Here is a 27,227-nt window from a genome sequence, read left to right on the forward strand (position 1 = left end):
ATTCTTTCTCCTCCCCTACCTCACAAAAATCAACTTTAGGAATTACAGAACTTACAGCAAGGAAGAAGTACAGGTTGGGCAACTTTGTCCTGCATATATAAGGTTGTAGGTTTAAATGTTGGACAGAAATTGTGTGGCCTCCAAACTATAGATTAACAAGCCACTGACTGAAGTATTTTAAAGCCAGAAAAATTTAGAATGTAATTACAGCATCAAGTATTACCTAAGATACTCATGGCATGAGTGTTTACTGCAAGACTGACAGTAATCCATTTGCTCATATGTATTTTTGACTACTGACACCTACATGATGTAGGCTTGTATCCATTCTTGTTAAGAATATTTTGCCATTCTGGTCCATCCCTTTGGGACTAGGATTATATACTTGTACTCATCAGGTTATCCTATGTTACAGCTTTCCTGAAGGCCTCAAAGCTGCTTCTGTACATGATCACTATTACTAGTGTTTGACAATGGAGATTGTCCTCCTTTATATCGCACTTTTTGGACAGACAATGGTAGCAAAAGCAACTTCAGAGTGTTACTAAGGAAACTAGCTGTATTTTACATCAGTACCACAAACTGCAGCATTGCATTTGTTACTCTTTTTACTATAATGGATGGTACTTAAAAATGAAAAGCAGTAATTCAAGCCATGTCACTGCAGACTCTTATTTGTGCTTTATACTTAAAAGTACAGCGCCTCCAAGCCATTAAACATCCAAAGGTATAAAACCCTATTATCATGCAATGCAATGCTGTCACCACACCATGCACCTGTACCACCAGTTTAGGCAGAATCAGAATATGATGCCCACATATACATATGGAGGGGAAGATGGGGAGGAGGGAAGAATGGGAACAGGACTGGGACAGCCCAAAACTAGCAAGATAACACCTATAAAATGAGCAACAACTGTACTATTCATTATTTAGCTGATGTGCAGGCATCCCTTCCCCATTTCTCTATGCTTTAGACCATCAGTGCATACTTTGCACCACAGCTTTTTGTCTTAGAGACTTTTTTAAAAAAAAACTACTTCTTTGGCCTCATCTGGCTTTAAATTAAAGGCAAATAATCTATAGGGGAAAAAAATCATTTTAAAATACCTTCATTGTAATCTCTGCCATTATAAGCTTTATGACTATGTATTCACTAAGGGTAGAAGTTTACATCGCCCAGACTAATGGCATCTTATCAGCAATTACTCTTTTTTGAGGATAGATAACGCTTTTTCTAAAATAGTATCTCGCACTTAGCTGGGAAAAATCCCACTGAACTCCTGTATCTTTCCAGTATCTAAATCCTTCTACAGTTGTGTACAACTCTAGAAGCACAGAAAAAGTTTACCTTATTACTTTCAGTGCTTGAAATCTGCTCTTCAGTAGCTAGAACTTTGAAAACCAACAAATCATCTAACACTGATTCACTGCAAAAATTAGTTTCATTCACATTTACAACATGGCTGATAATAGGCAAGAATTAGTAGTGAAGATTATGTTAGCCTACAAAGATAACCAAGATGAAGTTTTCAACAGCATGCTTAGCTCAGACAAGGTTTTTGAGTATTCTCATGAAATACCTTTATATTCCTGCAATGTCTTCTGGCTCCTTGATCTCTTTTATAGCTGCTATGAAATAAAAGCACCAGTTTGCTGGGGTTTGTTTTAATCCATTTAAATTCAGAGGAGAATTCAGAACAGTAAGCTTCTGAAGCTAATTCCTACCAGACAGCAACAAAAGGTATGCAGATGTTCAGAATTTTAAAATTTGGCCACATTTAAGTTTCTTTGCTCAGAGATAGAGATATACAGACCTCGCATTATCATTCTCATTCAAAATGCTTTTTCTTGATTTTATTTACTTCTACTTCAAGTAGTTTATATAGAAACTTAGTAATAATGATGATTTTACATAAAGTAATTAAGGTGATCAGTTACTGATTGATAGTTACTGGAACAGGCAGCCCAGTCTCTATCCTTAAAAGCTAATAAAAATCCGACTGACAAGGCCATGAATAACCTGTTCTAGTTGACACTGCTTTGAGAAAGGTGTTGGACATGGGATCTCCAGGTCCAGGTCCCAACCTCAACCACTCTACAAATTGTTTCAGTATTGCCTGAGCAAAGGTTAAAACAACTTTTCATCACCAAGTTGCAACTTCGTTGTTTTACTTTAAGAGGGGACTAAAACTTCCTAAAATTCTTTAGTACTTTTCAAGTACTATCTTATATGGTTGTCAACTAAGTCCTTATCCACACAACCAGTTTCCTACTAAACTTGAATTTTGAAGATGCAGTTTCTCCTCACACAGGCTTTTATTTCTTCCTAAAATTTAAATATGCTGGTACCAAAGTAGTAGGAGCATTCTAAGTGTTGACATAAGTAAGTATTTGTTTTCTTATGTAAGAAAATAAGGTAGTTGGCTGTCAGCAGGGTTGCCAGTGAGAGATGTTAGTTAAAACTAGTAAGAGATTGACCTGGAATGCATCTAGAAATCATCAGCAAGTTAATATTATGAACACGTGGAGATAAAACAGACACCACTGAAGTCAGAATTCTTGATCCAATTCCAAAATTAATTTTCTGCCTCAAGGAACTACAGTGAGTGAAGAGGACAAGAAAGCCTATCCAACTGATTACTACAGGTTTTGTTATCAAACTACCTGTTCAGCGGTGTGTTGACAAACTGTAAGAGTTCACTCTTTCCAGATGAGAGAGCCAGCATCATTCTCACCAAGGCTCACGTGTAATGAGCATAATAGTTAAGATCATTACCTACACAACTTTTAAATATAAGACACACATTTAATGGCAATTTCTGGTTTTATTAAAAAAAAAGTTGCAAAGCCAGCTAATGTGAACAGGAAGCTCTTTTGTCTTTTTTTAACAGGAATGCCTGCAAACACATGAAACCGAACAAAACCTCACCAGTTTATACCAAAAAAAAAGAAATAAAAAAGAAGTATTTTTTTTAATTCCATAAAGCTAACCTCAGTAAGACGTGTTAGTTACTAATGCAGGTAGCACTGGAGTTGTTTGAACTGTTGATTGATCAATGAACCAGCACTTACATTTTTATTTGATGCAATGTAATGGGACATGGAATTAAAGCAAACTGGGGAAAAAAAAAACAAACAGAAAAATAATAAAAACAAAAAAAACCCAAAACATTACAACTCCATGCCTTTATACCTTGGTGTAAGACATTCAATGTCCTCATGAATTTCCGGGCTCTCTGCTACAAGTAGGCACAATACATTTCTCGTATCTTACCATACAAATATTTCAACCAAGAGCTGAACAACTGAACTAGATATTTACAACCATTCATAGAAACCATTTTCTGCATCTTCCGGTAATTAAAAAAAAAAAGTTAAAATAACTGTCAATACTGTCAAATCTAGAAAGTCTTACTCTAGAGAATCTTTTCCTGCTTTACAGCAAGCTCAACTTAACTTTCCGTTGACCAATCGGCCTATCATTCAGTTCATTAATAGCAGCCATAGCTTCCTCATAATTTGTCATAGCAACAATGGCATCACCCGAAGGTAATCCTTGTTCATTGTACTGTACAGAAACTGATTCCGGGATCACTCTGTAGCCATAGAAAAAATCCAGAATCTCATTAGGAGTAGCTTTAAAAGGTAAATTTTTCAACCGAATAGGAACAACATGCTCAGAACCACCACTAAAATTTGGATCTGGCATAAATCTTCCTTCGGGAAAACCTCCCATTTTATTATTCCCAAACTCCATTCTGCCAAAAGGTTCACTGTCACCACCAAAATCCATGAGGGGTGGCGGACCTCTAAAATCCTTAGGAGGGCACATGAAGTCCTCAGGGGGATGCCTAAATTCAGAAGGATGCCTGAAGTTTCCAGGGGGACCAAATGAATGCATAGGTGGCCCTTGTGGTGGCCCAGACGGTGAGCCAACTGGACCTCTGTCATACGGACGCGAATTACCCTGCATTTCATTTGGTGCAGACAACGGTACACTTACACCAAACTTCTGCATCTGGTCTTCAGATATAAGTCTTATTAATACCTCTGTTCCCAAGAATCTCCGACGATTTAAGTTTTCTGCTTTCATGGCTTGTTCTTCAGATTTAAACTTCACTAATGCTTCTCCCAGCCCAACTCCTTTGTCATCATAGAGCAAGTAAATATCATCTTCATCAATATCAAATCTCTCAAAGAACTTTTGTACTTCAATTTTTGACACATCAAATGGAAAATTCCTTACATAAATACATGTCTTAGGGCCGGAATGACCTTCCCGGTAACTTTTTTCTGGTATGGCCTGTCCAAGATGATCTCTGTCCTGTGATCTTTTCCTCTCACAAGAGTCAATTATTTTCAACATTGACTTTCTTGAAATTGGAAAAATGTAAACAGGACGATTGAGAAGAACCCTTCTGTGACATTCCAAAGCAGCCTGATAATCTCTCTCACTCCTTAACATCACAAAGGCATCCCTAGTCCTTCTCTGATGCTTATCTGTTAGAAGCTTGATCTGTTGGCTGCATATATCCAGGTCAGGAAAAAAATCTCTCAAATCTCTTTTCTCCACATTAGTAGATAGATTTCTTAAGTGTATGTAATATTCCTGGTTGGGAGATGAACGGGAACGTGTTCTTTGTCTCCTTGGTGATCGTGAATGAGAATGCTTCCTTGAATGCATGTAGCCTGAACTTCTTGGAGAATGGTCTTCACAGAAAAAGTCATCGATTTCATCTGGCATATCCACCCTCCCACCATATTCAATCCACCGTTCCTCTGTAGATGGGCTAATTTCTATGAACCTCTGACCCATGTACTGTCTGTGACGTTTAAGTCCTTCTAAGGCATCACCTGGCGTAGCGAATCTCACCAAGCAATCGCCATTGTTTAAACCATTGCGATGCTTTATCATAATCACTCCGTCCACATGTAGCCCAGAAAGGAAAGCACGTACTTCATCTTCTGTTGCAGAGTAGGGTATACCACGTAGAAATAAGTAAAGATCATCTGGGTTAAATGGATGACATGCCTTTCTTGACTGATAGTTTGATTTAGGCATACCTATATTACCATGCCTTGCACCATTGGCATGGAAACCAGCCTCCGGATGATTTGGGGGACCATAGCCAGGTTTATTCATTCCTTTGGGAAAAGGCGTGACTAAATGTGGCATGTCTCCAACACCAGCACCAGAACCGTTAGTACCTGTTCTTCTAGAGCCAGCCATATTTTCTCGTCCCCCACGGTCAAATCGTTTCCGGCTCATTTCTATGGTATTCTGCATCTCTGCCTTGCTGCTGAGAAACAGCTCTATGCGCGAGTCCTTGATAAACCCTCCTGAACAGCTCATGGCACGCCGTGCATCTTCATCTGTTGCAAATATAATAAAAGCCTCCCCAATCTCTCCTCCAATAATATGCACACCTCCATCAGGAATATTCAATCCCAAGAAGAAACGACGAATATCTGCAGGACCCGCAACAATAGGAAGCCCCTGTAAACGGATGACTACAGCCATGCTGAGCTCAACCCACAGCAAAAATCACCTGCAGACAAAAAGGTACACATGATAGCACGTCTTTAGTACTCAGCTATTACAGTATCTTAACACTTAAGAAGCTAGAGCCTTTTTAATGAATGTCCTTGTCTCAATCGAGAGAGAAGGTATCAAAAAACCCACAAGGTCACAAAACCAAGATTAAAACAAGATTCACTGAAAGTTCATTAGTCAGAACAATTAGCTGCTCCACCAGCACATGTGCACAACTCTATCAATATTCCCTATCCTAGGGGCAACAAAATCCACCTAAGTCACTCCTCACCGTCCAAGATACCTACAGAACACCTGAAGTCTTTCCTGGCATAGTTACTGTATGCTAGAAATCTCTGCCCAGTCCTAAGGAACAAAAAAAAACCTGTTTATTTTTAAACAGGATGCTTGTGATCGTAACACAGAAAATACTAGATGATAAAAGGAGAAAGAAAAAGAGTAACTGTATCACTGGAAAATGAAGTAATTCACCAACAGTGATGACTTTACTGCTTCGACAAATTGTTCTACCCAGTGATCAATTCTGATCAATAACGTATGTTTTCTCTGCATTCAAAAATGTTGCCTTTTTCAGGTAGTCAGAGTATTAACTGCAGCAGCCACATGTACTCAGGAGAGCATATCCTAGCTCCCAGCCACAAGTGCAAGAAAAAAAGGCTGAGTACGATCTTGTCACAATACTCAGTGAGAAGTGTTAAGCTTTTGGCAGCTTACCTGTTTCTGCTTTGAAGACCTGATAAATTCTGTAAAATCAACTTAACTGTGGAAAGAAAATGAAACATAATTAATGGCTGATATCTGTACTTTGCTTCATATACTGTGCTACACTGCTGCAGCTCATCCTTAACAATGGCTAATATTAAAGCCAAGCATGTAATGAACCCACAATCTGGGATACTACGAAGAACTTCTTCCATGTCCCAAGATGCTACGCACTGCATCTTTGCGTTTCCAGTTTAGAAGCAAAAAAAAAAAAAATAAATCACAACTTTAGTTGACTTCTGGAAATGGTGAGAGCACGATGAGATTACTTGGTCATCACTGTGCACACTGAATTGTTGAAATGAAACAGACTGACAGTATATTGAGGGAAAAACTCTCAATTCAGTTCTTTCCGGTCCTTGAAAAATGTGTGAAGTCCACCTCAAGGTTACAGGAAGTGTCCATTCTTCTGAAATCCGCCCGCTTTCAAAGTTCACAAGAGTATGCTACTCACCAGCCCAGCACTGCACTTAAAGGACACAGCAGAGACAATCAAATGAAAAAAAAAAAAAAAAAATATCCAACATGAAGAAACTTCAGGGAGCACTTCGACTGCAAAGCAAATTTCAGTATTTTCTCTATATGTTTACTGCCTTTCAAACATAAGAACAAGAATCAGTTTGATAACACCAACTTAAACCTATCCTGATTTTCACCATTATCTAACACCACACAACACATAGCTCCGCACTCTCAAACACAAGCTTCTGTGCCAAATGATTACATCCCTTTAAAAAAAAAAACAAACAACACCGAAACACCAAGATTCCAATACTCTAACAACTGTTTGTCACTATCCAGTGTACAAACTCCCTGCTCAATAACAAATGTAAAGCACCAGATCCCGATCTACTGATAACAGTAACTATCACTCCATCTATGTGTTTAGCAAAACAAGAGCAAATCCCAACTTCAGTAACTAATGAATTCTACATCACTTCTACATCAGCACTTTGTAAGCACAACAAACTGAAAAAAAAACCTGCCCACTTAGTAACTTCACTGAAGATCATCTGTTCTATTTCTGTGGCGGGTTGACCCCAGCCAACAACCGAGCACCCACACAGCCAACTGTTCGCTCCTTATCCCCACCAGTGGGATGGGGAAGAAAACAGAAGAACAAAGTCAAGAAAACTTGTGGGTCCAGATGAAGACACTTTATATTCAGTGAAGATGATTAAAAATAAAGCAAAGGAAATCACTCTTCACCTCTTCACAGGCTGAGTGAGGTTCACCCTGCCTCAAATAACAAGCACCTTGGAAGTCAATAAAAGTCTCCCACAGAAAAACGCAAAATGATCAAACAAAAACCTTCTTCCTCTACCTCAGTTTTTGTTACTGAGCATATTACATGGTACAGAATATCCCTGTGGTCAGTTTGGGTCAGCTGTCCTGGCTGTGTCCCCTCCCAGCATACTTGCCACGGTGGCAGAGTAGGGAAAAAAGCAAGCCTTCACACTGTGGATGCACTGTTCAGCTATAGCAAAAGCAACGATGTGTGGCCAACACTTAGACACAAATCCAAACCACAGAACCATATGGGCCACTATGAAGACCGTTAACTCCATCCCAGCCAGACCCAGTACATGTTATAATGTTATCTTCTCAACAGATGTGACGACAATGCCAGAAAGCAAGGAGAATTCAGGGGCCGAATTTTCTTACAGGACCTTCGTGTCTTGAAAAATCAAATCCGCTGCCCTGCTACTTCATGATGTATTTAATCTGTAGTATTTCTGAATTTCATCACTCTGCATACTTATCCCAATTTTTAAGCAGCATTCGGAACGGATCTCAGTATTTCTTCCATGATAAACAGCAAGTTCTCCACGACGTGCCAAGGATGAAACATACAACCTTCAGTAGTGAAAACTAGACACAGCGATTCCAGATCACGATGCAATATTTAAGAAGTCCACAAAGAGAAATGCCAGTTCAAATAAGAAGCTTTTTCTGACTGTATACTAACGATCAAGCATTGGTAGAAGGTACAGACAAACCATCCAAGAATTTAAAGTGAATTTAAAAAATTAAATAAGAGTAACTTTTGGGTTGAAAGTGCCACACAAAACTAAGCCCAATTCATGAACTCTGCAAGGGCCTCAAAGACCAGGAATTTAAATTATAAGTAATTGACAACTTCATGCCACCAATTTAAAAGCACAGAAGTGTGCACATTAAGAAATCTTGTATTTTAACCGAATTAACTAGAAAACAGAACTATGCCTATACCTCTACATCCTCAGCAAATTCAAAATAAAACTTCACTAGAAAAAAACTGCAGCTTGTAAATCACTGTAGGAAACTAAGCCTGCACTAGACTAGTGTTTTTACCGTGACGTTGAGATTACACAGCCTGCATGCAGTCAATATGCAAACTACAACACTCACAGAATTACCCCAACCGTACAGCTGAACCAATATAACCGGGGGATCAGAGAACGAATTATTATCTTAAACCTCTTCAAATAAGCCTTAATAGTCGAAGTGAGCTGCTGCTACCGAGTTTTCACATCGCTGAAGGAAGATGCGTGTGACCTCCGCCTCAGGGCCCACTACACGGCCGGCGTGAGCAGGGCCCGCTCCGAGCGCTGCGAGCTAGAGAAATCCAGCGAGACGCCCGCAGTGGCCCCTACACCGCTCCAGCCACAGGCGGCGTCGCACAAGCCCAGAAGGGCCGAGGTGGTCGAAGCCCAGGGCCGCGGGTGGCGAATGGGTAACAGGCAGTGAGGGGAAAAGGGTGGGGGGCAGGCCGCCACGCGTGCCCTGGCCCGCCAGCAGCCACCTGTGGTCCGACCCCGCGGAGAAGCTCGGCCTCGCCTCGGTCCCGGGACAGGGCTTACGGAAGGAAAGGTGGTGGGCAGCCAGGCGACATGAAGAGGCCCCGGGAACGATAGCGCAGCGGTTCCACGAGGGTTACGCTGCTCAGAATAGGCTCAGGGCGCGACCCCCACGCCCCTGGTTACACGCACCGTCCCAGGAAACCGGGCGCTCTCCCTCACGCCATCCACCCACCGGACACGCCACCAGGACAGGCTCTGCGCCGAGCCCCGCGGCCCGCAGTCCCCGGCACAGCACCACCAAGATGGCGTCCTCCGCCGCCCCCCACAGCACTCTGAGACGAGGCTGACCCGCGCCTGCGCCGGGCCCGGGCCCGCCCCCTCCCCTTACGGTTGGACCCGCACTAGCGCTTCCGTACCCTCGCGCAACCCTAAGCGCGCATGCTCCGAGCACGCAAGACTACCAACCGCCGCTGGGAGGCGGTGCGCAAAACAGATACCTCGTGACTCTCGCTTCTGCCTCTACGCATGCGCAGCCGAGCGCCCGCGGCATTTTAATACACGTGTGCGCCCTTATGGCGTGCTGGTGGGGTTGGTGCCGTGTAGGTTGTGGGCATGAGCGCTCAGAGGTGGGTTCCACAGCGATCGTCTGAAACAGGGGTTTATCTAGGGGATGGCATCCCTTCCATCACCGCCGTTTTGGTGTGTGAAGAGGTGTCCTTGGCTTCTCTTTTCCATTAGTGAAGGAGGACCAATGGTGTAAGGCCATGTTCAGAGAAGGGAAATTACTTTGGTTGCACAACTGCAGCGGAGGTAGTTATTTTATCTTGGCGCTTACCCCACCTGCCTCTCCCTTTTAGGTATTTTCCCTGTATTTGTGTGTTTATACTGTACTTGTCTGCTCCATTTCAGATACACAAGTCTGTATGATAGGTTTGTAAGCTAAAAGGCTAAATTTTTAAATTGGGACTGCTGTGTTGAGAGCAAGGTGTTAATTTGTAAACTGGACCGCTTTGTTAGCAGCAAGATGAGCCAGGGTAGCCTTGGGAGTATGTATAAAACAAGGGTAGCTTGTGAAGATAAGAAAGGAATGACCAAGGCAGATGGGCCGGTTCCTCAAGATGAGGAGCAAATCAGAACTACCCTAAAACACAGACACAATCGTGAAGTAATTCACAAGAGTCTTCACATGGGCAAGCACAGAGCTCAATCAGGGCAAGACTATCTAAGGCCATCAGAGACCCACTGAGACCACCGCTTGGCAAGAAAAGTGCATGTGTAATTAAAATGCAAATATTACAGTTAGTTCCACTAAATCCAATGTAATACATTTCCCGTAAAGGTTGTAAATACGCATAAGTTTGTTGGATGCTGCTTGTAGATTCCAGGTGCGTTCACCTTTGCAAAATGATTCTCATGTGCGCCCAGCGCTGCAATAAAGAATGCCTGCTTTGTAAAACTCTAGATTAAGTCTTAAGAGTTTCTTAGACGGTCTTTTGCGGTAACAAATTCACCTAGTAACTCAGCCTTTAAAAACTCATTGAACCCCGCAAAAGAAATCCCATGAGGAATAACACATTTGACATGATGCATAGCGGCTTCCAAGCAATGCTAGTAGAGAAAATCGTAATAGGCGGTTCACACAGAGGAAAGTGGCTGTAAGGGATTAATTAAAACCCAGGATGTTAAGTGCTCTGCAAGGTTTTGGTAATACTTGAGGGAATGTGAACAGGAGCATCTTGGCAGGTAAGAAAGGCAACGGAATAACTTACGCTGCGCACCCGTTCTTCAAGGTATTCTGTGTGTTTGCCCTGTTACCAGTTTCCTCTCGGCAGGGGAAAATAACACGCACACGTTACGTTTGTATGGAGCACCATCTAACAGGTTTAGAGATGAGGCACCAGAAAGCACAAACCAGACCTCTGGTCTTCCCCTGACTTCTTTCCTCCGATCTCGTCCACCTCCACCAGTCAGACACGCTCCTCTGCCCCACGCTTCCTTGCTCTGAGCTGCTGGAGTGTCTCTAACCAACACTCGAACTCCTCCGCGGAGCCTGTGCCCTCCTCGTCCCGCCCACCCTCCGCCCCTCCCGGCCGCGTCGCCTTCCCCCGCCGCCCGTCGTACTATCGGCGGCCGGCCGAGGCGCGCTGTGGTAGCTATGGCGACGCCGTGGCGCTGGGCCGCCGCCACCGCCGCGCTGCTCCTGGCCGTGTCGGCCGCGTTGCCGCCCGTCCGCGGCTTCTCCCTCCCGCTGCAGCGACCCGCGGACTGCGGCGGCGACCGCTACTTCGACATCTCCCGCCTGGCCTGCGCTCCCTGCGGAGCCCACCAGCGACCGAGCGCCGGAGGTGAGCCACCCGGGACGGGGGGAGGCCGGGCTGCTCGGGCCCGGGGGCTGCGCGGGGCCCTGCGCCGAAATCCACCCTCCGGCAGCGGGAGGTGCCGAATCGGGGCTCGGGGTTTAGCGGTAAAACAGCCGTCCTCGGGGCAACGCTGAAAACGCAGCGAAAGGGCCAGGAGCCCGCCAAGACATAAGTGGCCGCACCACAACTTTGGTTCCTGTGTCCGAGAGAGGTCCCAGAGAAGCGTCTGTCTTTTTATAGAGATACGTCCCAGAGAAACGTATTTTTAATAATGTCTCGTTCCTCAGGCATTTGTACAGTTATAGGTATTCACATTTTTATGAGCAAAATTCCATAGGGAGCTTCCATGACTTTAAACTCCTTGACAAAGCTTGAATGTCTGAGATGTTAAGTGTCTAAGATTTTCAGGCTTTGCACATACTAATCCAAGTCCCATGTTTAGAGCATTATGCAACACACCTTGACAGTAGTAAATGAAAAGTACAAGTGATAGTTCACTTTCTGTAAGAGAGAAAATGGTATGCTAGTGTCTGTCTTTTATAAATACACAGCCCGGAAGAACTGGAAGTTCAGTATTATGTGTACAGAAACAAATTTGAGGCAAAGAGCCAACAGCACCTCTCTTCAGAACTGGTATGTCAGTCATGCGCTGCTCTGGATGGCTGTTAACCGCTGCGGTGTAAAAGCTGGTCACCTCGTGCACCACCATTGTGGCGCTTTAGAAGAGTAAACCTTTGCAGAAAAAAATGCACTGTAATAGTTTTCAGACCTGCTGATAATGTGAGTGTCAAGATCCAGAAATCCCTTTTAGACTTGACTCTAACTAGAGAGGATGGTTTGACAGTGTGGCAGGATTTAGGGGGGCAGGTTATATCTCCTATTAGAGCAACTGATAAAATTTAGTTTTTAAAAACCCACAAAAAAACAAGCTCTGTTCCACCCTGGTTTACAAGTCAACCTAATATTGTTCTCCTAAAACATCTCTGTACACACTGTAACATGAACATTTTTCTTAAAGCAAGATGATTTTCATTCACATCTCACGTGTTTTATTCATCCATCTGATAATTTGTATTGATCTCTTGAGCACAATAGCAGTTGTTCTTAGTATTCTCTGGAAAAACAAAAAAAAAAGTTTTATATAGATTAAAAATGTGTTTGTTTGTCGGATTTTTTTTCAGGTAGTTCATGTGTATGTCAGCCAGGATACAGGATGGTTTCTAGTAATGGGGGGTCCTCTGTTGTTTGTGAAAAATGCCCAGAAAATATGGTAAGTGTTAAACTTTTAGTACTTTGCCATAATGATAATGCTTTTATAATTTTAAATTTCCTCCTGACTGCAAGTTATTTTTATGATTTAAAATTACTTTACACATTAGTCTTTGCTTGGGAGTTTTAAAGACCATGCTTTTAGGTAGTTTTTTTTTCTTCTTTAGAAGTGTTTATTGCTATTGTAATGCACTTTTTTCATATAAATTTGGCCCCCACAGGCAAGGTAAGAGTATTTTAAATGTTTAATTTACCTCCACTGCTTTTCTGCTTCATGTTATGTTATTCTTATCCAGGGAACACTGTTTTATAGAAAGCCAAAGATGCTTTTCAGCTCCTAGGCATCTTACTTGATTATTTTCATAAATCCTATTATCATAATACTTATAGACCCCGATACTTTATCTTTTTACTTCAAAATGAGCTGCTACTATTATGTTACTTTCATTACTTCTATCTTTGTAGTTTGGACAGTTCTTTCTACTTTTCTTGGCAAATCAGACTGTAATTTTCGATTATATTCACAGCATTGAGACAGTGGCACCAGGCTTAACCGGCTTTTTCCACTATAGTAAATAAATATTTTTTCTCCAGCAATAAACAACTTTTCAAGGTGAAAGCCTTCCTGGTAACTTCTTTCTCTCCAGTAACTATAGAAGAAATCTGAAAGAGACCATCTTAGTTGTGTAAGTTAGGTGTTTAGTGTGTAATGGAAGTTAATTTCTCTCTTCTTTCCATATTCCTGCTATGTTAGACAAAGACATTGACAAAATACATTGGCTTTTTGATCATTCTGCTGTTTCTTCCATGTAATGGTGGCATTTATCTTTGATCCTATGGGAAGCCATTTGCAAAGATAAAATTATATTCGTGGAGAAGGGAATAACATCAGTGTCACCTGAAGATGAGCAGTTATCTCCATTTTCCTCATTGGTTTTAATCTGTAGTGCAGCTACTTCATAGTGTAAAGTAAGTGTGGATGTTTGGGTACGTGCAAAATTCCATGCAGTTATATAAGCTGCTTCTCTTAAAACCCCTCCATTTCCATTACTTCTGTATATTTATGTGCAGATACTCTATTTATACATTGTTATGTTTATTGACATTTTTTCCCAGTGTAGAACCTCTGTATCTTTCTTTTTAAAACTTCTACTTTTAATCAACTCTTATCTTGACTAGAGGGTGTTAGCTCATAGGTTCAGAGAATCTTGACACTTTTTATTTTAGCCTATGTCTGCATAGGAATGACTTTTGCCAGGTTGTTCAGCCTTTTTTATTCTTTAAAAGCTTTGTGAATATTACTGCTGCTGTTGTATCTGAACACATTTTCTAGTTAATAACAGCTGGACCAGCCGTTCTTCACAGGTATTGGGTGATGTGTGTATTTTTGAAAAATATAATAGTTTTACATTTTATTTTAGACTGGAGTTACTCAAGATGGTTGGAATTGTATTACTTGCCCTAAAGGTCTAACTTCAGAAGGAACATGTAAATGCCCCCGTAATGAAATACTAGGTAAGAAATATATGCAAGTTATATTTGTGCTTGTTTTAGATATTTCAAAGGAAATTTAACATATGTTTACATATCTAGTGTAAAGATTCAACATTCCTTTTGATCTTAAACCTCATTCCTGAAAGACAGCAGATAAATCTGTACCATTGCTCATTGCAATAAAAACTGTTATGCAAACATTCAAAAAATAAATACTAATGTATTACTTCCTTTAAGCTTGTTGGCACTAGGTGGAGGCATTAAAATTGGAATAAAACCAATGTCAATATAGACTAAGAAAAAACATTGAAATATTTTGAAGCATTTAATACATAGGTACGTTGCAGTACAGGAATTATATGAGTAGGTGGAACAGAATAGCCAGAGCAAGTCAAGCAAACTATTGTGCAATAATTAGTGGATTTCATGCCTCCCTGAGATACAGGCATGTATTTCTGATTTCCTGCAATCTGCTTCCCTGTGTCTGTGCCTCTTTCTTCATGATCCCTAATAGTTGCAGGTGAATTTAGTAGACACAGAAAATTAATTTTAATATTAACTTTAGTGTCTGCATTAACTAAATTTTTGCTTATCTAGAACAGTAAAAACCTAACAGCAAAGTATAATTTTCATCAAGGGTGTGAAGCAGATAAGCTCTTGGAAGGTCTAGTTTTCCTTATTTTCAAAGACACAGTATGGAAAAGGCTTTCTGTGTGCCTGTAAGTTTTTGAATAAGTATTACTAATGTCCACTTTGGTTACATTTCTGACAGAGTGTACTGCAGAATCACTGTTTTCCAGATCATTAAAAGAGTGAATACCAGTCATTTCCCTTAAGCTTTCAAGACATTATGGTAAAATAGTGAGAGCTGATTCTGTAATTTAACATGCAGAAAGAACATTCGTATTGTAATTATTTTGTGGTTTTGTTGGGTTTTTTGGTAGTTTTTTTTTAATAATTAGACTGGAAATCTCTTGCCAAATGATTTAATTGCTGGAAGATCCCATTTTGAAACTTTGAATTTGTGACATTTGCATGAATAATTTCTGATGAATATTAAATTTTTTTTTTTTTTCCCAGTGATTTGTAAACTTGACATTTGAGTTTTAGCTTTGCAGTGAAGCCTTGGTTTGATATTTGGTTCAGAATAAATAAAAAAGAACAGCATAACTGGACATGAAATACTGCTTTCCTCATTGAAACTAAATTGGATATGCATAGCTATAAGCAATGCACCTATGCATACATGAACGTGCATTTATAGTAGATGTTATTTGCAACTTGCGCTCTTTTTTTTAATAAGCTCTTTGCATTTATTTTAGATCTGCATAGACACGTTTTCAAACTTTTCCTAATGTCTATGGCATACTGTGTGTCATGCAGTTTTATCACAGTTGAGTTTATTTTCCACCTAGTGGAAAGAAGTATCGATGGCATTTTGCTTGATGAAGCATTGTGCTTACATTGTAATGGAAGTGAGCAATCCTTCTCTGCTTCAGATGCGTCAGGAAATAGGTGAGTATCTTTTGCCTTTTGTGATGATACATTAGAGCAGTTTTGTTCTTTTTAAATGAGTATTATTGAGGAAAAGCCTATATCGTTAGGTTTAAAAGCAGTGAATTTGAAATCCTCAAGCCTCAAACAGTATCCTTTGTGTTCACTGATGACCAGCGGTTTGGTTAGTTGGTTTTGCTTTAGTGTGACTAAAAAGATTTGGATTGAAACAGCAGAAAGAGAATTCTTATTTGGTAATTAATTATTTCATTTCTATTTCACTGACAGAAGAAATAAATCAGTTATGTCTTCTGGATTTCAGTTTGAACTAGTGAAGATGCTGACGCGGTGTTTTGAGGCATACTATGTAATCAGCTATCACTAAGTAGTAAATCTCATACTTAACTAGATTTTAAGTGCATGCTTCATGTTTGTGATCCATAGGTGTGTAAGATGTGAACAAACATTCATCAATGCAAACAAGTCTTGTGACTGCAGCAGCCCAAACATTTTAGTAAGTGGAAGAATGCTTATTGTGTAAAGCTCAGAAAAACAAGTTATGTTGACAAGAATCTAGATTTCCGTTATTTTTTTACATTTTTTTTTTAGACTGGTGGGCTGTGTTTCAGTGCTGGTGAAACCTTACGCCCAAAGGCAGTTGCAACTGTTCGTTTTGCACAGCTGGTAAGTGTGTTTACTCTAAACGTTTTGAAGCTATCCCATTATTTTCTTTCAGTAAGCCTTCTACATTCAGTTCTTGAAGGTGGTGATTTGTTGTCTGATCACGGTGATTTCAAGGTAGCTTGCATCTGGATAGAGTATAGACTTGTAGACCAGGCAAGTATTATTCTAATGAAATATGTTTAAGAAAATTCATGCCCTCTGGAAAATTGAAAAGGTGAAGTAATTTACATGAATTTAATATCAAAAAACAGTATCATATGATCCATTGTATGATATGTATTTAAAACACACTCTTGTATCAGAAAAACAGGAGGTTTTTTTCTTTCTCCTTTTTTTTAATATGTAAAATGGGTATTCATGTAAAATATGTGGAAGAAGATACAGGAATTGAAAGGACATTTTTAGTTTTCAGACAGATAGAGCTGATAGAAGAAAATGGAGACATGCAGTTTGCGATTGTGTTTGAAATTTTGACCACCTTGGATTGGCTAATGGGTGGAAATATGTTCTGTTGAGAAGAATGAAGGTGTTTTCTTTGTTTTAGCTAATGAACTTCTATTAGTTGTCGGATCTTCTCACAGGACCGTTTTCCAAGTAGTTCTGAACTGAGGAAATGCTATGTGGCTAATAAATGTAGTTTGTTCTTAACTGAATTAATGTTAAAGACTAGTGCTTGAAACAAAGCAAAAGGCAGTCTTGCACTTTCCTGATAGCAAATGTTGGTTTGGCTTTCTGAAAATGCCATCTTCTAAATAATGTTTTATTGAAAAAATGTCTTTTCATTTGCTCACTGTATGTACAAAAGCCATGTTTTGTTCAAATATGAGTAGTTACAAAAAACAGGCTGTGAAATAATAAATTTGGCAAATTTGGCCCTGAGTTAAATTTACCACCAAGTCAACACCTTATCCTTGAAACCGTCGGTACTTCCCTTGTGTAGTAAAGAAACCTCCTTCAAATGTTAAATATTTCTGCTCTTTTTCTATATATTTTGCCTGATTCAGTGATGTGAAAGAAGTTACTACATTATGGCTGTGTTTTGAACAGAGCTGATTTGATTGAGATATTTACAAACAATAGAAAGCTCTTTGAAAAAATAAGTAGTATCTTTTAGCTGGCACAGTTTTCCAGACTGTTATGTTATGGATATATTGTTCTGAACACAGAAAATGAAGCAATTCCTTATTTACAGGGTATAACACTGACATCAGCATGGTTTCTGGAAAACCTGCAGTCCTCAGCCTCTGCCTGTTGGGTGAGTTTCGTCAATGTTTGCTGTTTGCTTTTTTATACAGAAGTCATGCTCTGTATAAAAGAATGACACTTTAATTTTTGGAACTTAGCTTACCTATTTTTAAAGACTCTTATTTTGAGATGACAGTAGATGAGAAAGAAGTAAATATACAAAATGTTTAGAATGAATACTGAGTGCTAGTCAGTGTTAATGCAAGTCTTCAGGGTTGGAATCTTCATAAGGTGAATGGTGCTAAAGAAGAAATCCTGCAATAGTCAGTAGGTATGTGAGCTGTCATTGGGTCTACCCAGTAAGGGGTCACTCAGAAAATTAACTTCTTACATATTCACTGTTGATTGGCAGCTGGTCTTTACCTCTTTCTTGGCTTTCCATTAGTTATTTTGGTTTGTGATGGAAAAGGGTAACCATACAACCATCCTTTCCAGCTTTTCTTTGCTTTTTTGTATGCAAATGTTTCTTATCGTTATGTTCCTCTGGGTGGTGGTAAGCAGGGGTTAGAAGAGTGGTTGCAGCAACAGATTCATGCACACTTGTGAAGAAGATATGCCTCACTCTGCCTCCTTTTTGCGATCTGTTACCACACATGCTTATTTTTTCATCTGTATTCCCCTCCTCAGAATCAGATTTTAACTTCTCCGGCCTTACCTTTCCTCCCAGTACATCATGACTCAAAGGGTTACATGTCCTACAGGTGTATAAGGATCACAACAGTGGATTTGCAGAATTCCATGGTACACAAGCAGACATAGTCCTTATTTCCTACATTTCATTATTACAGATTACTACAAATTATTAGTAGTAAAGTAAGAATACTTACAATTAATAAAGCAGGGTATTTATGTATTCGAATGGGAGCAGCAATCAGTAGTAGCAGCAAGCATATATTTCAACATTACAAGTTACCACAAAAGTATTGTTAGTAAAGCAGCGAATACACTTATGAGCAATTAGCTATATGTGTGCCTACATATATATATTATTCAAAGTAGTACCAGTACATTGCTTACTAATCCACTCCCAGGAGTGGGGCCTTAAAATCAATGACAGATGAAGTCTTACTTCAAAGGTGATTTGTGTTGCAGAGTCTGCAGTCAGCCAGGCATCCCCAGCAATGGTCTGATAAACTGCCTAGAGTTTATCAGGCAGTGATAAACTTTATCATAGAACAGTTTGTGTAGGCAGCATTCTTTGTATATGTGTGTTTGTGCAAGTGAGATGGGGACAGATTCACTCTCCATTTTGGGTAAAAAGTAAGTGATTTTTATATTGCTGAGACATAAGGTGGTGTAGGACAGCACTACCTGGGTAGCTGATGTTTTATGTTCTCTCAAACCAGTTGTCCTGCGTTCAGCAGTAGCAGTCATGTTTCTCCTTTGTGGTAGCTGGTGCAGTGCTGTGTTTTGACTTCCAGCCTGGGAGCAGTGCTGGTGATACCGATGCTAAGTGATGTTTACCCTGACCAAGGACTTTGTGAGGCTCATGCTCTGCTAGGGAAGAGGGGAAGCTGTGAGGAAGCAGAGATGGGGCGCCTGACCCAGGCTAGCCAAGGAGGTATTCCATACTGCAGCACATCATGCCCGGGGTGGGGGGTAACTGGGAGTTACCCAGAAGGACACGGGCTTCTGGGTGGGACTCGTTTCTTGGCAGGTGGTATTGTATTCTCTTCCCTTGTTATTTTCTCTTATCATTGTTGTCATTGGTGGTAGCAGTGGTGATTTGTGTTGTACATTGGTTGCTGGACTGTTCTTGTCTCAACCCGTAGGACGTAGGAGTTGCACTCTTTCGATCCTCCTCCCCGTTCCTCCGGGAGCGGGGAAGGGGAGAGCACCGGGGGGGGGCTCGGTTGCTCTCAGCCCAGCACCGCTCAGTGGGAGTGAGTGAACAAGCTGTCTGGCTAGGGTTTAAACCACGACAGTTCTTTTGGTGCCCAGCGTGGGGCTCGAGGGTTGAGATAATGACAGATCTGTCCAGATTAATAGTCACTTGTCACAATGCTGATTTATTGGCTCTCAAGGTTGTTCCTCTTGATCTCACAGTTTCAGTATATCGTATCTTAACTTCCATCCGGTATTTGCTGTATTAGTGTTTTTCAAGTGTGGGGCTTGGGCTAAGGTTTTTGTCTCATTGTACTTTATGGTAATGACTTGTAATACAATAGAATCATTGATCATGAAGCTGATCTGGCTTATGTTCCCAGTGTGGTCACCACCTTTATACTTTGGGAGGTATATAATAGAAGTGCTTAGCAATTACACATTTTTTTTCTCCTTCTCAGGTGCTCAACCTGTGAAGGAGACATCCTTTTACGCTCCCAGTCCTCCCCCCAGACCATTTACATTTGAGAGTTTTGAAATTTTTGAATGGCCTTCTAATGCTGTTGAGACTTGTTTGCTGATGGTGATGGGAATCACCATGCTAGCACGCATACAGAGTGTGTTTTGCCCACGACTGATTTCAAGAGTTAAGCAGAGTCAGGTTTGGGTCTTGTCTGGGGTCCAATGACGATGTAGGAGGACCAAGAGATTTTCCCTGAGGCTGGACAGCCATGAGTGGCAGGGTGTGTGGGATAGTATGGGCAAGTATCTAGGTCAGTGGGCCCCTCCAGTACTTTGGAATTTCACTACCGAACAACTGCAAAATCCAGACAAATTAGTAAAACACTTAAATGAGGTGTGTGGTCATTCTGGCCATACCAGAGATGGACAAATCATGGCAACGTGCTGGGCCTTGTTCAACACTATCCAGCACCTTCAAAAGGAAAAGAATGTCGGTGGATCTGAGAGCAAAGCAACAGTCAGCGCAGCTACTCCAGCTCCAGACACAGCAGCTTCACCACCCCCAGTGACAAGTACAGTTGCTACTCAAAATTTGGCTGCAATGAACAGCGCAGTTACCCCAGCGGCAAGTACAGCAGCTGCTCAAACTTTGACTGCAACAGACAGCTCAGTTACCCCAGCTCCAAGCACAGCAGCTACACCACCCCCAGCAACAAGTACAGTCGCTACTCAAACCACAGTAATAATCACTGCAGCCAAACCAGAGGACCAATTCGTACCAATATCAGTTGCCCCTGTACACAAGAGAACAAGCAAAAAATAGGCAAGAAGGGTGAAGCAAGATGAAGAAACAATGAATTCACCACGCGCTCTAGCATCTGATCAGGAGTCATCATCACATGATGAAGAAGAAGAAGAAGAGGTAACTTCTCAACCTCGGACCTCAACCAAGAATATGCGAAAAGATTTTACCCGTCAACCAGGGGAGCACATCATCACCTGGTTACTCCGATGCTGGGACAGTGGGGCCGATGGTCACGAACTAGAAGGTACAGAAGCCAAGCAGCTGGGATCACTTGCTAGAGAAGGGGGAATCGATAAAACAATTGCAAGAGCTAAAAAGTCCCTCAGTCTTTGGAGGTGGCTCTTGGCAGCTGTGAAAGAAAGGTTTCCATACAAGGACGACGTTATGAGTCGTATCGGCCAAGTGGACTACTATAGACAAAGGCATCCAGTCTCTGAGGGAATCAGCCATCGTAGAGATGATCTATCACATCAAGCCGAATAACGGGGATACACCTATAGATCCAGATGAAGTTGAATGTACACGACCCATGTGGCGAAAACTTACACGGAATGCACCGTCATCATATGCCCATTCATTGGCAACAGTGACCTGGAATGACATAGTACCACTAACAGTGGATGAAATGGTTCATAAACTCCGAGAGTTCGAAGACAATCTCACCCCTTCCATCATCTCAGCTGTGGAAAAACTGTCCCAGGACCTCAAACAATTGAGGGACGATCTATCTGATTTATCCAGCTCCTCACGTGTACAAACACACGTCTCGGCTATTAACAAAAGGCATCCTATTGTTCAAGAGAGGAGATACAGGAGGTATACCCCATGGGGTACCCTATGGTTTTACTTGCGGGATCAAGGAGAAGACATGACAAAGTGGGATGGAAAACCTACTTCAGCTTTGGAGGAACGGGTGAGTGAACTGAAGAGGGGAGCCAAGACTGATCGTCCCATGAGAGCTACGGCTTCAGTCTCTGGTGAGCAGTTTCCCAGATGGAGTGGAAGAGCTGATTTTACTCCAGCTCCTGTGATAACGAAGAATAATCCCTTTTACCAAAGTGTCCAAAGCTGTGACGACCATTAGAGGGGCCCTGCCTCCAGCCAGGTGGACGTAGGGGGCAATCGGATTTACTGGACTGTGTGGATCAGATGGCCTGGCACATCAGTCCCACAGAAGTATAAGGCTCTAGTAGATACCGGTGCACAGTGTACCCTGATGCCATCAAGCTGTCAAGGGGTGGAACCCATCTATATTTCTGGAGTAACAGGAGGATCCCAAGAGTTGACTGTGCCGGAGGCTGAAATCAGGCTGACTGGGAGGGAATGGCAAAAGCACCCTATTGTGACTGGTCCAGAGGCTCCACGCATCCTCGGCATAGACTACCTCAAGGGAGGGTACTTCAAAGACCCAAAAGGGTACCGGTGGGCTTTTGGTATTGCTGCTTTGGAGACTGAGGAAATTGAGTAGCTGTCCACCTTGCCTGGTCTCTCAGAAGATCCCTTTTTTCCAGACTATTTTTCACCTTTCCAGCTGATAAGTTGCTGTTACAGTTAATTATTTTTGTGCTGATCAGTGGTATCTCAGGATGTCTCTGATGTTTAGGTACCCAGCTGCACTTCCCAAGGAGGTTTCTGATTCCCAGGCGTAGTTCCAAGGCTAGCAGTTCCCAGACAGCAGGCATTCTCTCCGTCAGTATTTCAGCAGACTTCTGTTCAGTATTTTCGCTGATCACTTTTGTGGCTGCTCCCATCACCGTCATACAAACACAGCTCTGAGGTTTTCTCCTACTTATCTCGTTCTCTTTTACAAACTGAGACTATCCTCATCACTTACATGAGTTTATCCTGTTTGTCTCCCTCAGCCTGCTGAGGTCTTCAGGGGTGCTGGCTGAAAGTAATGTGCAACTGCTGATCATACCCACAGAAGGCAGTAGGTGGTGGCAAGTTAATACTAGTGCAGTGATAGCTGCACACAGATGCCAGGCCTCACTTTTGCCTATCACATAGCAGTGTTTGTTTACCAGAACTGAAGAGTGGTATAAGTACAACATAGTTTAGGAAGAGCAGACTGGAAAAAGTACTAAAACTGGAAATAAGATACTTACAATACATGCAACTACAGTTGTCAGTCTTTGATGGAGTCATCTTTTTCATAAAGCCTAAGTGGTATTAAACATTTTGATTCATACTTTGTTTTCTAAATGCACTGATTCCATGCCACCATTCGCAGACCTATAAAATACGGAGCCTGAATAGCTGGGAGAAAATATTAGGTGTTGACAAAAAGGAATTACTTTCAAGTAAAAATGAAGGTTTAGGAATGGCTTATTAAAAATAACATCAATTTTATGACTGCATCACTGAAAGAAGGGTTAAATAAATACTTTTCTGTGTTCTTGTGTTTTTCCACTGCAGTTGTACTCTAACCTAACAGCATGCCAAGCTCTCGGAAATATGTGTGTGATGAACATGAACTCACTGGGTTATTCAAGTACTGATGCCTGTGGTTTATTTCAGTATATTTATGTCAATACAGCAAGACTGGGCGTTGCTCATTCAATAGCCTTCTGGTAAGTGGCTTTTGCCATAACTTTTGGTCTTTAATAGTATTTTATGGAAATTACCATTCTAAATGTTCTTTGATGTGAAACATCATGTTTCTTCAGAGAAAACATTGTAATTCTTTTCAGGAGGCATAATCTTCCATGGCTGTATTATGGGGATCGACCAGGATTAGCAACCCAAGTGCTTGAGGCAAACAATTTCCCTACAATCTTCAGTTTTAAAGGAACAGATAAGGTAGGTGTTGGGTAGTAGACATAGGGAAGGTGACATTAGGAAGAGGATATAATCACATAAAGAGGTTTAGATTTGTTACAGATGTGGCTCTACAAAAGGTAATTTTTAGGCAGTTAGTGTAACAGAACTCAGTGTGAGATATTATGGAAGAGGAAGGCAATATTTATGTGAAAAATCTGTAGGTGAGGTGATTTTACTGACTTGCACTCGTTCACTCACACATTTGCTTTGCTCACGCTCTCATACCCACATTCGCATAATGCCAAGAAGAACATTTCAATTAAAAAATATTATGGTTAAAAATAATAAATACAAATTAATAAAAATATTACTGTTGCAAATCTCTACAAGCTAAGTTGTATCAGAGATGGATTCAGTCTATTATTCCAGCCTTTTCCTCCTCCTACAGTGAATTAGGTGGAAAAAAAGAAAAGAAAAAAAGGAAAAAGAGATGAGGAAAAACAATCATTTCAATGTTAACAAAGTCGGTATCCATCCCTTAGAGGGATGAACTGCTTAAGTAGCTTGTTAACTGGCACAGTTTTAAGAAGGAATAAAACAGTAAATCAAATAGTTACATGTTTTATTTTACAGATTTGTTGTAAAAAATAGAATAATTGGGATGATTTATTCAAGTTAAACTAACCACAGAAAGTAAGTAGTCTAGTGATAACCTGTTTGCCAGTTACACCTCCAAATTTATCTTGTTTTCTTAGTGTCTCAAAAATAAAATAGTAAGGCTTTTTTTAGCCACATTCTTAAAAGGTTGTGTTTTAAATTAAACAGTATTGCAACGCAGCAGTTGTTTTAGCAACTAAAATACTTATTGTTCTTCCTAACACTGAAATTCCTGGAAGCCCTCAAGATCCCAGCCTGGAATACATTGGAAGTGTGCATAGATTTCTGATTAGTTTAGGGCATATCTATCTTTGTAGACGTTCCTTTGGGACTTTTTCCATGTCACCAGTGAAACTGTAGAAGAATGGTGAAGTATGTTTTTTTTAAAAAAACAAACCACCAAAACTGAGATTAAAAACATAAAATCAAAGGAGGAAAAAAATGCAGCATTTCGCTGAAAGTTTTAGGGAAGCCTCAAATGATGAGGCAACAGTCCCTAACATATTTATGTCTGCTTTATGGCAGTTTCATTATTTATCATTTTTCATCATCAGGATGTAAAGCTGCAATTTATTGCAGCCTCATTTGATGCTGCAGGAAACTTTCTTAAATGGCAGAGTTTGGAAGGAGGCATCTTACAGGTATGTTTGATTTAAATTGTCTTTTGTTGATACCATAACATTCTGATTGCCTTTAGCCAAACTGAGACAAAAGCCAAGATTTTGGTTACTACAGTAATGACAGTTCATAACTATAGAGCTAGAATAGCCCTTGATTCTTGCTCACAATGATCTTTATAAAATCAAAAGTATAAATTCAGCAATATTTCCTTCATCTATTGGACCAATATAAATTTGGCAGATTGAAAAGCTCTGAAAAACATCACTAGTCTTTAGAACTAAAAATCTCTTTCTTCCATTCAGTATACAGTTACCCATGTATTATTACTCCTCCTTTTCTTGTGGAAAAAAGTGTACTTTAGTTCCCAGTCCACAGGTGTTTGTAGATGATACTATGAGTATGTCCCTATTAGATGCTGCCAGCTGTTTTCACACATTATGGGCATGCCAAGCAAATCAATGGTTATGTCACTGTCAAGAGAGGTAGGAAAACTGTCTACCACCCATTTTCTTTCAGTTCTCTTGGAATATTTTGTTTGCTAATTTCTTTCAGTTTTTTATATAAAATGAACACTTTGGGCAGCATCTGCCTGGCTTTTTCATAACAAAAAGTTACAAAAGCTTGCTGGGATGCTTTATGTAGAGTGGTGAACACTAACTAAAAAATTCAAAGTACCTTTGGACATTCTGCTTTCATTTCAGTGGTACACACACATTGTACTTCAGCAGTATCATGCTATATAGATAGCGTGTGAAAAATGCAAATAAGCAAGTAGAAGGTGTAGTAGATTAATAGCAGAAATTGGCAGCTGCAAACGTGTTACAGAGAAGAATTTGTTCAGCAGTCCAGTGGCAATCTGGGCACTGTCAGTAATTCCCTTAAGCAGGCAACAACAGGAACACTAGCAAGAACAATTGGAAATTGTCTGTCCTCTTTTCTAGGCTCTTCATGTCACTCTTTGAGCGTGTCACTTTAAATGCTCCAGTATCTACAGATGAGCAGCTGACATTCAGGATTTAGATAATGACTGCTGTTTCTTTTGTGGTTGTCCCAGGATGAATTCTCCTTTATCTGCCTCTCAAATTTTAAGGGAAGATAGTGCCTGAGCAAAAAGATTACTAAGCCAGTTACTGTGCATAGAAAACTACATATTCTGACATAGATTTTAAGGTTTCTTGGGACACATTTATTTCCTGAAAGCAGACCATTTAGTAGCTATCAAAAATCAATGGGAAATGAATAGCTTTTCCATTTAAGACTTATTGATAAGACATCACAGTGCTAAAGCAATCTGCATAATTGTAGCAATTCCCAGAATTTCAGTTGCACACTAACAGAATTGTGGTTTATGTAAATTTTGACTTGATTTTCATTTGGGGAAGCTGGCTATGCCCTCCACTAAGTGCCATGCCCATTTAGTTAAAATTTGGCCCATTTTTCTGGGTTCTGCTTAGAACAACTTGTTCTTTTCAGAAAATGTAAAAGTTATGTTGAAAAAGGAAAAAAAAACTGCAAACTACTAATTGTCATGATAACTTTGGTCCTCTGAGAATGTCAGCTCTAGAAAAAGGGGACAATATGAAGGTGGAGTTCTGTTTTCATGTGATTCTTAGCTTTAGCAGAAGTCACTGATAAAGCTTGAGGCAGCACAGTGCATTGAACATTCTTGTAGGGTTGGGTGCTGCTCTCCACAGATCTCAACTTCAGTGATAGAACTGAAAAACACTCTGCAAGTATTTATAAGCTAAAGCAGCATTTTAAGAACACCAGTGTTAGTACAATCAAGAATTGCATTTACTCTTCAAGATTAATCCCTCTCTTCTTAAAAAAAGTAGAACAAAATATCTTTTTTCACAGTGAGAACTGTGAATACATTAACTGGTTGGGCTACATGTAAATACTTTTCATGCAAGAAAATACCTTTGATTTAACCTAATCATAATTATGTTTTGTGCAGCTTTGTCCTGATACCCAAACTAAATTGAATGCAGCTTATGCATTTGGAACAACTTACCAACAAAGTGTAAGTAAGAGATAAAATGCTATTCTGAATTTTGAATGAAGTTTTTTTTTATACATCATCAGTAATTCAGTGGCTATTGAAGGACCTCTGGAGCTTAGCCATAAGCTGCAACATGGATTTCTTCCTCGTGAAACTGTTGCTTATTTTAATTTATTATTGACTGAAATAAATGTAGTTTTAAAAAATTATTTAAGTGTACATCATAAAACGTGTTTACTGCATAAGATAATCAAAATTAATTGAACTGGCATTTGTGTTAGTGAGCTTGTGTATACTTAGATGCTAAATTCAGTCAGCCATAGACGTGGTTCTGACAATCTGTCTGGGCAACCTGCACCACTGCTTGGTGACACTAACAGTGAAAAAGTGTTTCCTGATGCTTAGAGGGAGCCTTCTGTTTCAGTTTGTGCCTGCTGCCTCTGATCCT

At 40.5% G+C, this 27,227-nt stretch overlaps 2 protein-coding genes across 6 annotated transcripts in view; one reads left to right on the forward strand and one right to left on the reverse strand.

Moving 5' to 3' along the window:
* Nucleotides 1-3,248: 3,248 nt before the first annotated feature.
* RBM12B (RNA binding motif protein 12B) lies at nucleotides 3,249-9,460 on the reverse strand. Of its 4 annotated transcripts, none has more exons than XM_057402998.1 (3): nucleotides 9,335-9,460; nucleotides 6,272-6,317; nucleotides 3,249-5,552 (listed from the first exon to the last, which is right to left on the reverse strand). In XM_057402998.1, the coding sequence occupies exon 3, from the start codon at nucleotides 5,522-5,524 to the stop codon at nucleotides 3,440-3,442; it is 2,085 nt and encodes a 694-aa protein (XP_057258981.1). In that variant the 5' UTR covers nucleotides 5,525-5,552; nucleotides 6,272-6,317; nucleotides 9,335-9,460; the 3' UTR covers nucleotides 3,249-3,439. The 4 variants fall into 4 exon arrangements, with proteins under 4 accessions (XP_057258981.1, XP_057258983.1, XP_057258984.1 ...); XM_057403000.1 differs by having other exon boundaries at nucleotides 9,292-9,452; XM_057403001.1 differs by lacking the exon at nucleotides 6,272-6,317 and having other exon boundaries at nucleotides 9,335-9,457.
* Nucleotides 9,461-11,215: 1,755 nt separating this feature from the next.
* The window catches only part of TMEM67 (transmembrane protein 67), a 32,152-nt gene continuing 16,140 nt past the window's right edge, over nucleotides 11,216-27,227 (forward strand). The window contains exons 1-11 of one of the 2 annotated variants that reach the window (XM_057403013.1): nucleotides 11,216-11,447; nucleotides 12,644-12,732; nucleotides 14,153-14,246; nucleotides 15,641-15,740; nucleotides 16,164-16,233; nucleotides 16,329-16,403; nucleotides 17,596-17,658; nucleotides 23,155-23,309; nucleotides 23,430-23,538; nucleotides 24,711-24,797; nucleotides 26,735-26,800. In XM_057403013.1, coding sequence (XP_057258996.1) covers nucleotides 11,258-11,447; nucleotides 12,644-12,732; nucleotides 14,153-14,246; nucleotides 15,641-15,740; nucleotides 16,164-16,233; nucleotides 16,329-16,403; nucleotides 17,596-17,658; nucleotides 23,155-23,309; nucleotides 23,430-23,538; nucleotides 24,711-24,797; nucleotides 26,735-26,800 — 1,098 coding nt within the window. In that variant the 5' untranslated portion in view covers nucleotides 11,216-11,257. Of the gene's footprint in view, nucleotides 11,448-12,643; nucleotides 12,733-14,152; nucleotides 14,247-15,570; nucleotides 15,741-16,163; nucleotides 16,234-16,328; nucleotides 16,404-17,595; nucleotides 17,659-23,154; nucleotides 23,310-23,429; nucleotides 23,539-24,710; nucleotides 24,798-26,734; nucleotides 26,801-27,227 lie in introns of those variants that run through there. The other variant, XM_057403012.1, reaches the window with a different exon arrangement.

Source organism: Pezoporus wallicus, unplaced genomic scaffold (assembly GCF_028554395.1).
Source record: "Pezoporus wallicus isolate ANWC-B61680 ecotype Strahan unplaced genomic scaffold, APGP_CSIRO_Pwel_v1 contig_2456, whole genome shotgun sequence".
Taxonomy (NCBI): Eukaryota; Metazoa; Chordata; class Aves; order Psittaciformes; family Psittacidae; genus Pezoporus; species Pezoporus wallicus.

Bases quoted from the DNA above. Each gene is read 5' to 3' on its own strand.
- RBM12B (XM_057402998.1), bottom strand. From the start codon at position 5,524: ATGGCTGTAGTCATCCGTTTACAGGGGCTTCCTATTGTTGCGGGTCCT.